The following is a 12460-nucleotide window of genomic DNA, read 5'->3' as shown; positions in this document are numbered from 1 at the left end:
GAAGATATCAAGTACAAAGCTACTAAAGAAGGTTGCATATCACTAGTTATAGAAGATATAGAAGGAATGTGTCCTTATTAAATGTTCACAGTAGATTAAAGGGGACCATTCATCACAGTGGAACAAGATAAGGAATGGGAGTGGGCATCCTCCAGTTGTTAAAGTTCCTTGCAATATCAATACTAAACATATATGCACCAAATGATGAAACATACAAATTCCTAAAGGAAAAATTACAGGAGTTGCAGGAGGAAATAGACAGTAAAACTATACTAGTAGGGGGACTTCAACCTTCACCTCTCAGAACTAGATAAATCCAGTCAAAAAAAATAAACAAGAAGTTAAGGAGGCAAATAAAACTTTAGAAAAGTTCAAGATGACAAACCTCTGGAGAAAAATTGAATGGGAATATATAGGGATAAAGTATCATGCAAAAATTAAGCCTTTCTGTATTATTTAGGAGATGGAAGAAAACACTGAAACAGGGTGTGAGCTGATCTTCAAGCAATTGCTATGGCTATATAGAACATAAGTGAAATTAGTACCAAAATGGAATTCATCAATCCCTAACAGTCTACTTTTTACTATTAACAATCCACCCTCAACTGTATATTATATTCATCTTTATTCAGAAGTTTGCTCCAGTACCCCCACGCTGGTAACAATTGAGAAGTGAGATGGAAAGAATCCACCCCCAACCGAGATGGGACTGATTTTATGGGCTAAGACTGGTGCTCATGAAAAGGCTACATCTCGTTGGCCAATTAGTGGAGAGAGAAGCGGTGAGGCAGTTGATTAAGAGGTTGTATCTAGACTAGATCATGGACCAATCAAAAGGGGGCGGAGCCCGCAAGCAAGCTAGGACTGCGTCTGCGCATTAGGCCCTTGCTCTGACCCGTTAGGTAGCTACCACCGCAGTGGTAGTTATGATGTTCTCCATGGCTCAGCTCTGTCCCCTGCTGCTGCCTCTGCTCCTGCTGAGTTCGTCGGTCTCAGGCTCAGCGCGCTTCAGCCTTTCTTGGGAGAGCCTGGACGCGCGGCCGCTGTCCTGCTTCCACGAGACAAAGTGCGCTTGGGCTTGTGCTCTGGGAGTGCGGCCGCTAGTGGATGGCACAGGATCCAGGTGGAAAGCCTTTCTGCGCTACAACCGCGCATCCGGCTTCTCCTATGCAGACCTGGGCCCCAGTTTGCGGCCAGGTCCTCCGAACCTAAGCAGTGGACAAATTTCTTCAGGGCGTCGGGCGCCAGGTGAAACCAGGCACAGACGCACCCCAGAGAAAGGGACGGGTCGGCCTCCAGTTTGCACATGAGAAAACGGGCTTAGACAAGTAAAGGGTCTTCGAATTCGAACTCAGACCTCTCTCTTAACTCCGGGCTCTGCCCATTATTATCACCACCACCACTACCCCGCCTCGCTAGCTTCCTAATCCTCAGACATTTGGTCTCGATTTCTCTCGCAGGACTCCAGAGAGAAAAGTTTAGGAGGCAAGATAAGTCCCGCCCCGTATTTCTCTACGACCAATCTGCGCGTTAGGGAGGCGGGGCCCGCGAGCTAGACTATGCCTTACGAAGGGATCCTGGGGGATCCCCCGCGCAGTCGTGGAGAGATCTCTCGGAGGGGAAACTACGGTGGCCTCGATGGCGGCTCTGTGGGCTTCGCCCGCTCAGCCGCTCCTGCTTATCCTGCTGGCCGCCTCGGCCTCAGCGCGCTACACCCCGGACTGGAAAAGCCTGGACTCGCGCCCCTTACCCTCCTGGTTCGACGAGGCCAAGTTCGGCATATTCTTGCACTGGGGCGTGTACTCGGTGCCGGCCTGGGGCAGCGAGTGGTTTTGGTGGAACTGGCAGGGCGCCCACTATGCTGACTACGAAATCTTCATGCACAATTACTACCCCCCGGGCTTCTCCTACGCTGACTTCGGTCCCCAGTTCAGGGCGAGGTTCTTCGATCCAAGTCAGTGGGCCGAGCTCTTCCAGGCGGCTGGGGCCAGGTGAGACTGGGTGGGGAGCCCAACCCAGTATGACTTGGCCTGCCTTCAGTTTGTAGAGGAGGAAGGGAAGCCCGCTGAGGCAGAGAGACTTGGCCTCAGGGTAGAGAGCCCAATCAGATTCAGCCTCTTCTTTAGCAATGGTTTATATATAACGCTATACAAATATTTCAATATTTTCTTATCCCCATTTTCAGATAACTATACTGAGGCCCAGGGACATAAGTGACTTGTCCTTTATTTTGTCTCCTCAGCTCTTGGCTCGGTATCTTAGACTTAGTAAGTACTTAGTAGATGTTTGTTGATTGGCCCACAGAGGACTAGAAACTCATTCTGACTCCTAAATCCAGGACTCTATCCACTGTTTTTGGATAGAGCAAAGCATTGCTTGGGTAGCAACCAGCATTCTGTTGTTTTGGTAACAATATGCTTTCATTTAAGGTTTACTGTGATTTAAAAGAGGCAGCAATTTGTTGCAGACCCCAAAGTCAGAAAGACTCATTAAGTTCAAGTTGGCTTCAGGCACTTACTAGCTGTGACCCTGGGAAAGTCGTTTTATCCTGTTTCCTGACCTGAGCTGGAGAAGGAAATGATAAACTACTCCAGTATCTTTGCCAAGAAGACCCTAAATGGGGTCGTGAAGAGCTAGATGTGACAGAACAACAACAATCATTTAAGTAATCCTCCCTCAGAATGAGGCATTAAAAAGAGAACTTATATTTATAAAATGGACTTTTCACCATAACACCCCTTTAGAGATGCATTATTGCACTATTCAACAGATAAGGCATCTAAGGCTTAGTGAATGGAATGTAGCAAGGAATCCTTGACAGGGCTAGGAAACAGCCAAGATTCTAAAGTTGGTCTTCAGTGTTCTTTGGTGTTCCTTCCTCTGTACTTGGCTGCCTCTGATTATTTACCCAACATCTACTTAGGACATAATCTGGGGATATTTTAAAAAAACAAAAAACCCTAGATCCAAAATAAAGAGGGCTGGAGGATGACTCCCAGTATGAGGAGTCTGCCCCTTAACATCAAGTTTTCTCTTCATAGATCCAGAGCTTGAGGAGATCAGTTCCTAGATATCCTTAAAGGTTATGCAGACCTACCTCCTTATTTTACCAATGAGGAAACAAAAATAAAGCATTCTCCCACACTTCAGGAGTGAGACCTCAAAAACATACCAACCTCGTAGGATTATTTTAAGAGATCAAGTTAAGTAATGAACCTAAAGGACTTTGGAAACTGGCCTCACTAGACTATTGGTTTCATTTTCCTCCTGGATTCTCTTCCTTCCCCTTCTTCCATCAGAGTTCTTTTTTTTGGCCACTCTGGACACTTCTCTATCTCTACCTTGATTCACTTCCCCTTCTTAGCTTAGTTCTTCCTATGGTCCTTTAACAAAGAAGGATTGGAGCTTTTCACTTCTGCACAAGAGAAATGAGCCAAAGGAAACTGGGCAAATGACTTCCAGGGGCAGAAGATGATTCTGTGGACATCTTTGACATCTAGAGTCCTGAGAACAATGGGGGGTGTTGGGGGCTTACCTAGACCAAGCCCACCAGGTGATCCATAAGTAACCTGAGTAGCCTTTCCTGATTCCCCCTTAATGATGTAATAGCACCTTCCCTCTGAGATTATCTCCATTTTATCCTGCTTAATAAATGCTTTTTGACTGTCAGAGAAGTTGCTTAGCCAAGGTCACAAAACCAGCAGGTTCTTTAACCTCTGAAATCTGGTTCCCTGTTTGGTAAATGGGTATAATTATAGAACCTACTTAAAGGTTTTTGTAAAGTTCACAGTTCACATTGGACATAAACTGGAGAGTGCCCAAAAGGGCAGCCAGGACAACACAGGGCCTTGAGCCCATACCATTTGTTGTAGTTGAAGAAATTGAATTGGACAAATTTATCCTGGAGAAGGGAAGCCATTGAGGCAGACTGACAATTTGATGGCTTTGTTCAAAAATTGTGATAACACCCATCCACATCAGAATGTGGATTAGACTTGTTTAGAAGGCCAAGGATAGAAGGTCAGGGAAGTCAGTTTATGCTTAACATCAGGAAAATAATTTCCTATTGATTTATAAACAGTGCAGATTTAAAATAGACTGTCCCAAGGAATGGTGGATTCCACCTCCCTGGAATATTTTGAGCAAAGGCTGGTTATAGTAAAGATAAAAAAGAATCCACTAGGCAGGATTCTTAAAAGTTTTTATGTCATGGATCTTTTTGGCAATCGGTAATGCATATAGATCCTTTTTCAAAATGTATTTAAACATAAAGTCCATAGGATTATGAAGGAAACTAATTATATTAGAATAATATAATCTTTTGTTTTAATCCGGGGACCATTTTTTAAAATCCAGATTAAGAACCCCTCCTATAGAGGTGGGGCTAGACAGCTTACCCACTGACAAAGTGGATACCCATCTTGTCCGTTGTCGACTTGATTGAAGAATCCCTGGATCAGGAACCAATGTGTGACTGTGTAGTGTTATGTTAAATTTTGTGTTGCCACAAAATTTCTTTTTATGAGATTTTTGTGTTTGCACTTGTCTTTGATGTAATGTATGTAATGTTTAGTCTAATGTTCAGTTTTCTTCTTCACCACTGCTGATTTCTGATAGGTTTAACTATTGATCTTCATTTGTGAATGAGGTGTTTGTGTGATCTAAATCAATGATTTGAGTGTCTTGTTCTTGACAGTGATCTATTTCTTGTGTTTCATTTGTGTCTGCATCTGTGTCTTGGTGTCTTTCTGTTTGAGGCTTTATTTCTGAGTGTGATCTTTTGCTTTGAGGCTCTATCTCTGTATCAGATTCCATTTCTTGTGTTTGTTGCATTTGAGGCTGAATGTTTGGATGAGATTCTGTTTGTTGCATTTGAGGCTAAATATTTGGATAAGGTCTTGCCTTCATTAAGGATTTTAAGTGCCAATAGTGATACCAGGAATTTTTTCCCTTGATTTTTACAGATGTAGGTGTAACTAAGATTATTTCACCTATAACTTAAAAAATACCCCCACACACACATGGCTGAGACCTCAAGTCCTGGTGAAAGGGAAGGAAAACAGACCTAGTCCTTTCCCTGGAACCATGGAAAGAGACTTACAAAGTAGAGGGAGAAGCTGATAGAACTCAAACAGTATTCCAAGAGAAGCCATTTTGTACTCTAGGCATAGAAGCCAAATGGCAAGCCAAATGGTCCACACCATTTTGGTTCTAACACTGATCTTGTGAAATTTCTGATATAGACTTTATCTCCAGGTTGATAATCATGTAGGCTAAAGTCAAGTGGAACTCTTTGCTATATTAAAGATAACTTTTGCAATTCATCTAATCTCTCAATAAGGAATCATTTTCTTTTCTTTAAAAAAATTTTTTTTTTTTACTGTGCAGTCATGTTTCAGAATTCTATACCTTTCTATTAGGAGATATACTGTAGCCTGGTGATAAATCTACTTCCTGTAAAATGGATGCCTCCATGTGCACTTCCTGCTTGATGTCCCATTCTGCCCCTCCCCCTTGCCATTTGGCTTCTATGCCTAGAGTACAAAATGGCTTCTCTTGGAATACTGTTTGAGTTCTATCAGCTTCTCCCTCTACCCCAGGGCTTTGTAAGTCTCCTTCCATGGTTCCAGGGAAAGGACTAGGTCTGTTTTCCTTCCCTTTCACCAGGACTTGAGGTCTCAGCCATGTGTGTGGGGGGGTATTTTTTAAGTTATAGGTGTCTGTTATCACGCTTGTCCCTCTCAGCCTTGGATTTAAAATGTCCTCCATTTTTTCAAGTTTTTCTCTTGTTGGCAGCTTTGAAACTAAGGGACTCGCTACATTATTTCTAGGCTTGAAACTCCTAGCCTCGGGGATTTAGGCAGAAATATATCCCTCTTGGTGTTGTTAGGATGCTCTCTGAGCATCTTGAGTCTGAAACAGTGTTTCCCTCTCATCCTCCATTTTAGTATCTGGTGTCAAACTAAGTAAAGTTACTTCTTTCCCCCTGGCAAAGCACTTCTCTCTGGTTTGGCAATGTTACCAAGTCTTTCCCCTGAGCTTCTCACATTGTCCAACCTAGCTATCTATTGGCGATTTGCAACAATGTTACTATGACCAGCTAGTTTAAAGTATAATCACTTACAACTAGGCTCTTGTCAATTTCTTTCACTTCTTCCTTTGAAGTCTGTGAAAATTCAGTGCTTTCCACAAGAGAAGAATTGACCCCATAAATATCTCTATGCAATTCTCTCAATTCATTTTCCATCTCTAACTCAGCAGTGGACTTTTGTCTTTTCTCTAATGTGGTGTATTGATTTCCCTCATTAATGTCTAGCATTAATATTTGAGCCTCATTCTTTCCTTTGAGCTGTTTGCTCTCTCTATTTGCATTTTCCCCTGATTGGTGTGTATTAAAGGTTAAACTTCATGCTGAATTCCTAGGCCTTGCTCCCATTTTCAAAAAATTTTCCATTTCATCTAGAGATGGTTTATCTGAGTTTTTACAATCATGTTGGCAGCAAGCCTGTGATTTTTTGAGGTTTGCCTGCCTATTTGCTGTTGATGTATGTTTTCTTGTAATTATCAGTTCTATCCTTATTAAAATCAATTTGTTTTCTAAATCTACATTGCTTAATTAGGTGACCTAGTCTAGAACATAGAAAACACTTAGGAACTGAATTATTTGATTTCTTTTGATTGTAATAGGTATTTTTTGGTCTATATTCCCTAATTTTAGCGATTTGCAAAGCATAATTTTTGAACTCTTCTGTCTTGTTCTTTCTTTGCTTCCTTCAATTCCCTCTTTAAATCTTGAATTGTCCTGTCTTTCTCTGAGTCCAGCTCATGTCCAATCTGTTGTTCTTTTTGCTTCGATTCATAGATATATGTGGCATGTTTCCTTATTTCCTTAATTCCTGGGATAATTCTTCCAATTGTGGACAACTCTGCCTAAAGTATACTTGAATTGGCACACTAGTTCCCTTGATAAACTGCCGCTTTATATGGGGTAAAGCTTCATCTGCCTGGTCTCTGTTGAATCCCAGGAGATTTTCTGAATTTTCTATTAGTCTGTCTAGGAACAAACTTGGGTGTTTGTCCTCAGCTTGCCTTGTCCTTTCATACTTGTTCCACCCATTTGGTCTCTTCCCATGTATCTTAACTGCCTCTAACAAGTCTGTCCTGCATTTAATTAATTCTCTCATTTTTGCTGGTGAACTCAAGTCTATGTCTGCATGATCTCGTGGCCAATCCATTAAATCCCTATTAGTTCTTGTTTCCTCGATAAATCTAGCCTTTTCACTTGGTGTGAAAAATTCATTGAGTATAAATTCCACATCAGAGTATGAGGGGTTGAAAAGACTGAATGTGCATTTTAATTCTTTTGCTGCTTTGTAGGGGGACAGGAAGAACTTGGGGAACCTCCCCTTTAAGACTTCTAGATCTTGTGCCGTGAATGTTTTGTATGTTTTCATGTTCACAGCTTCCCCATCTGCTCTAAATTGAGTTTGATCGATTATTGGGAACAAAGACATGGTGGCAGGTGCCATTGCTCCACTCTCTGTGTAGCTTCATGTATTTCAAATTCATTCTGTGTACCAGCATCTACCATATTTGCTTTGGGAATCTGTTTTGTCTTTGGCTTGTATGTGCTTTCAATGATCTCTAGTTGCATGATGGTATGGTCAATCTAGAGCCTGACCTAGTTTGATCTTGTTATTTATTTCAATCATCAGTCTCATTTGTTCTTTCATCAGTGTGATCTTATCCCCATTGTTATTCTTGCCTTTGCCAAAAATTAGGTTAGTTAGTTTTTTTAATGCCATCAATCCTTGGATTACTATTACTAGAGACACTACTATTGCTGGTAAGTAGGATATAAACTCTGCCATTTTTATTGTCAAGTACTTGTAAGTGTCATAAATTGTCAAATTTTTCATAAAGTAATCCGGAATTATATAGAACCATAACCTAATCACTCCTTGGGTAAAGGAGTACACACACGAACATTGAGATGGTGGTTAAGATGAATGTTGCTCTAGCTAGACCCATTTTCTTTTGTTGTTTCAATGCTCTTTCCCTTTTTGTCTAGGTTCTTTAGTCTGGCTATGCCAAAAACTGTTATAGAATATATAGGAGATAATCTCTATACTGCTCCTAATATTACTAAGGTTAGTTATTATAGTTGTTATCAATCTGTATATAATCTGAGGAAGCTTTGGTTTGGTTCCCCTAATGGCTGGTGCAGGGACACCCAAGTCCTGCCACCCAGCTGGATGTTATAATAACTGCCCTTCTTTATAACAGTGCCCAGGCAGGATCCCTAAAGGTCAATGGATGGGTAACCCTTTCAGGTCCCACCTGGGGTTGATTGATTATTAGTATTGGGCTCTATCAGCCTTGGATAACATTCATCTGACTGTGTTGCTCCCTCCCCAGAGTGGTGATGGAATAACTACTCCAGGAAGGTACTTAATAACTTTATCTATGTTGTTTAACAAGGGAAAGGAATGATCAGGAAAGGGTTGGGGAATAGGTGACCCTACCACTAAATCTATGACAATAATCCCTCAGGACTGTAGGCTGTTCAGTAATGCTGGTTTGTTCTTCACCTCCTCTGGCTCAGCCTGGCCACAGCCAAACCAGAGTAAGCAAACTGTTTGGATGATACAAATGTTGATGATCTCTCTCAGCTTCTTACTGCTAGTTGTTTGCCAGTCCTACAGCCTTCAGGAAATTCCACCCTTATCACCCTCTTCTTCTTCTTCTCCTACCCACTTCCCGGATTCCCTGGGCCCTGGGATACCTAAATATCTAGAGATGGTTTAGGTACCTAAATATCTAGGGGATTCAGAGAGAATCAGAAGATCCACGGTCTGACCCACAGGTCAATCAATGTTCAAGATCAAATGTCCAAGGCAAGAGTTTAGGCAAGACTCAGCCAAAGCAAAGCCAAGATCCCAAAAGACAAGGGGTCCAAGAGGGTCCCTGTCAGGGGGCTGCCCAGAGTATTTATATCCTCTCTGCCCAACTGCCTTTCCTCCTGTCCTCGTGGCCTCCGTGAACATCCCGCTCTTCCAACTGTCTTCACCTGTCAATCAAGGTGAGACTCTCAGCTCCCAGAGCTTGAATATGACATGGTCTAAGATTTGTAGTCTTAGAATTTTGCCTGTGTTTATGTAAAAGGTTAAGTCATTCTATTAGTGTGCTCACAATATAATAAGGAAGATAGCGTACAAACAACTATGTATTTACAATTAAGCTATATACAGGACAAATAGGAAATAATCAGAAAGTATCAGAATTAAAGGGATCTGAAAAGGCTTCCTATAGAAGGGAGAATTGTAGCTAGAACTTGAAGAAAGCCAGAGAAGCCAGGGGAGAGATATGAGGGCTTTGATAGAGTCACACAGTTTATAAATATGAAAGGCTGAACTTGAACCCAGGTTATATTATCTGGCTGGCCTATGGTCTTCTACTTGCTCCTTCCTCCTCCTACTCTTTTCAGGAATGGGATTGGAACCCATTTCTCCTAATTTTCCATCTAGTGTTTTTCTGAACACTATACATCCTTGAAAAAATTATCTGATCTTTGTAAGATAGAAACTTACACGTGTTCTCATCATAACATGCTAGAACTTGTGTAAGTTCCTGGCATTTCTCAGACCAGTTAAAATTATTTTGGTGACATTGTAGGGAAGCTGCTTGTGACCTGCAAGCTAACTTAATGGAAGCTTATGATGTTTTTGATGGGATGTGTCTTAGCTTCCTTTGGTCCTTTGTCTAGACTACAAATAAAAAATGGAAAAAGCAACCTCAGGGCTTAATTATCCCAACCTTGTCATTTTACAGATGAACAAACTGAGGCCTATAGAGAGGCTAAAAACTTTGCCAAGCTTCCAGAGGAAGTAAGAGGCAAGCCTGGTATCTGTATCCAGGCACTAATGGATGCCAAAGATCTTTCTACTCTTTTCACCTTCCCTCCAGAGAAATAGTATGGCCTACTATAAAAAAATGGACTCAGAAAAACCTGGGTTCCAATCTTGTCCTTGTTATTTACTTAACTCTCTGTCCCTTGTCAAGTCTTGCCCTTGTGTCTCAAGTTTTGTCATCTGTATTGTAAAATAGAAATATCATGTAATAGTGATGTGGGCAGGGGAATTAGGATCTCATTCAAAGAATTGATAGCCCAGACTGACTCCATGCTGAGGGAACAAGCTATATTACAAGAGAATGTAGTAACAGAGTGGCTAGGAAAAGAAGCAAGTAAGTAAGGTAAGATAAATAGATAAGTGTGTGAGGGTTCTCAGGAAAGCTTTTTATCTTGATTAGTTACTAAAGAAGGGGTCATTTGGATGGTTGTTGCCTTATCAGTTTCCAAGGAGCTGCTATCACTTTACCCATGGTTCACTTTGGGGCAGGGTTAATGATATGTTAAACACCCCAGGGCAACTTTTGGTCAAATTTTGCTCTTTCCTTAGAGAAGACTCTAAGGAAGGGAATGTGGAAATTGAGCAATTGTTTGAACTTAGTTCCCTGTGACTGGTACGTGATACCAGGAGTTCCTCATAATTGTAAATCTAAGCAAATCTAAGCAAACCATTTGTCATATCTGAAAGGTGGCTCCATACTAATCAACTAGTTATTGTTCCCATGTTCTTTTGATTGTTTACAGCTACTTGTCAGGGTTTGTGGGACATTTCAGCCCACATCATTCCCCACTCCAAATAACACAGGGCCCAGAACCAGGATAGCGGTGAAGGTCAGTCTTTTGGGACTACTTCCTACTGAATAAGGGCTCAGGAAAGGATAAGTACTGGGTCCCATGTTACTTGGTGGGATAGGGGTCAACACAAGATTCCTGGGAATGGAAGACAATAGTAACATCATCCAGTGGTTGGAGAAGTACTTGTTGCTCAGTAGCCACCATCTGGAACCAGAATTGGGAAAACCGAGAGGCCACAAATTTAACAGAGCAATTAAACAGGCAAGGACCAAATAGAAAAAGAAGCAATAATGAAGGCAAAGGAGGTATGAGGGAATACCGACAAGTACCCAAAGGGAAGAAAGGCTCAAGGGAGTCCCAAAGGGATGATGGGTTGCCCAACAGTTGGTAAGGTTCTCTCCCAGGGCTGCAGTCTTAGAGAGCTAGAAAATGGCATATTGAGTCCATTGTCGTATTCCAGCAGTCTAAAGGACTGCAAATAAGAGGGGGAACCAAGTGTACTGCATAATTATTCTAGGAAAGAAAACAGTCTGCTAGTAGGAATTCTCTTGAGAGTATGGTTCATTTTCTTTCCGTAATGTTCCTCTACTTTTCCTGATGACTGAGAATGCCAGGCAGAGTGCTGGTGGTATTTAATTCCTAGGGCCCTCCCTACTTATCTGGTTACCTGTGAGATAAAGGCTTTTTCATGTGTTAGGGATTGGAAGATGGAGGTTAGTTCATGGACTACATGTTGGACTTTCTGTTGGGAAATCTGGACTTTTTTTTTTTTTTTTTTTTTTTTTTTTTTTTTTTTTTTTTTTACTGAGACTGTATCTTCTTTCTCCCAGAAAAAGTCAGGGCTGTAGATATGGATGTCATCTACATATTGGATGGCCACACTAATGTTGAAATGAAAATCCCTTAAATTTTTACTAAGGGTATTGCCAAATAGATGAGGGCTATCCCTGAATCCTTGGGGGAAGGGCTGTCCAAATATATTTTTGTGGGAGGGAGTCCAAGTGGTGACGCCCACTCAGAAGCAAAAATGAACTGACAGTCCTAGAAACACAAAAAGAAAGCCATCCTTGAGGTCTAAGGTTGAAAACCAAGCTGAGTCCCTGGGAATCTGGGCTAGTATCAGGTAGAGGTTAGAGACAATAGGGTAGATAGGAATTACAGCCTTTAAATCCTGTACCATCTGATATTCCCCACTTGTTGTTTTTTTTTTAACAGGGAAGATGGGCATATTGCAGGGAAAGTGAGTGGATACAGAAGCCCATGGTGAAGAAACTTGTCTACCAAAAGTTACAGTCCTGCCTTCACCTCTGGGATGTTATGATATTGCTTCCTATAGATGCACTCACTAGGATCTTTCGGGCAGACAATTGCAGGGTCTGCATGGAATACCCTTCCTGGGTCCCAAACTTGGAGCTTGACCTCTTCCTATACAGAGGTGGGAATGTGGGAGTGGAGGTCTATTTAAAGGATCCTCTAAGGGTGTGAAGGTGCCAACCCAGGAGGAACTTCCAACAAGGCTGAAATGTGTCCCTATTTTTAGCATAATGCCTCTTCCTAGCAAAGGGGACCAAGCAGGAGAGGATTACCAAAAAGCTGTGCTGAAATAAGAGATAGGGAGTGGCTGAGTTTCTAAATATCTTTTCTGGTGCCCATCAATTCCAACTAAGTGATGTGTGCAGGGTCTAGAAGGACTTGAGACCTGAGGTAGGACAGAATAAGTGGCTTCTGTATCTATAGGAAAGATGATGCACTTAC

The 12460-nt window shown here is 41.8% G+C and overlaps 1 protein-coding gene across 1 annotated transcript in view; it reads left to right on the top strand.

The window, feature by feature from the left end:
- Positions 1-772: 772 nt before the first annotated feature.
- The window catches only part of FUCA1 (alpha-L-fucosidase 1), a 28130-nt gene continuing 16442 nt past the window's right edge, over positions 773-12460 (top strand). The window contains exons 1-2 of the mRNA XM_044671334.1: positions 773-1005; positions 1706-1991. Of these exons, the coding sequence (XP_044527269.1) occupies positions 927-1005; positions 1706-1991 (365 nt within the window). The 5' untranslated portion in view covers positions 773-926. The remainder of the gene's footprint in view (positions 1006-1705; positions 1992-12460) is intronic.

The sequence above is a fragment of the Gracilinanus agilis genome, chromosome 3, assembly GCF_016433145.1.
Source record: "Gracilinanus agilis isolate LMUSP501 chromosome 3, AgileGrace, whole genome shotgun sequence".
Classification (NCBI taxonomy): domain Eukaryota; kingdom Metazoa; phylum Chordata; class Mammalia; order Didelphimorphia; family Didelphidae; genus Gracilinanus; species Gracilinanus agilis.
Note: the sequence above shows the minus strand (reverse complement) of the source record. Positions and strands in the feature narration are given on the sequence as shown.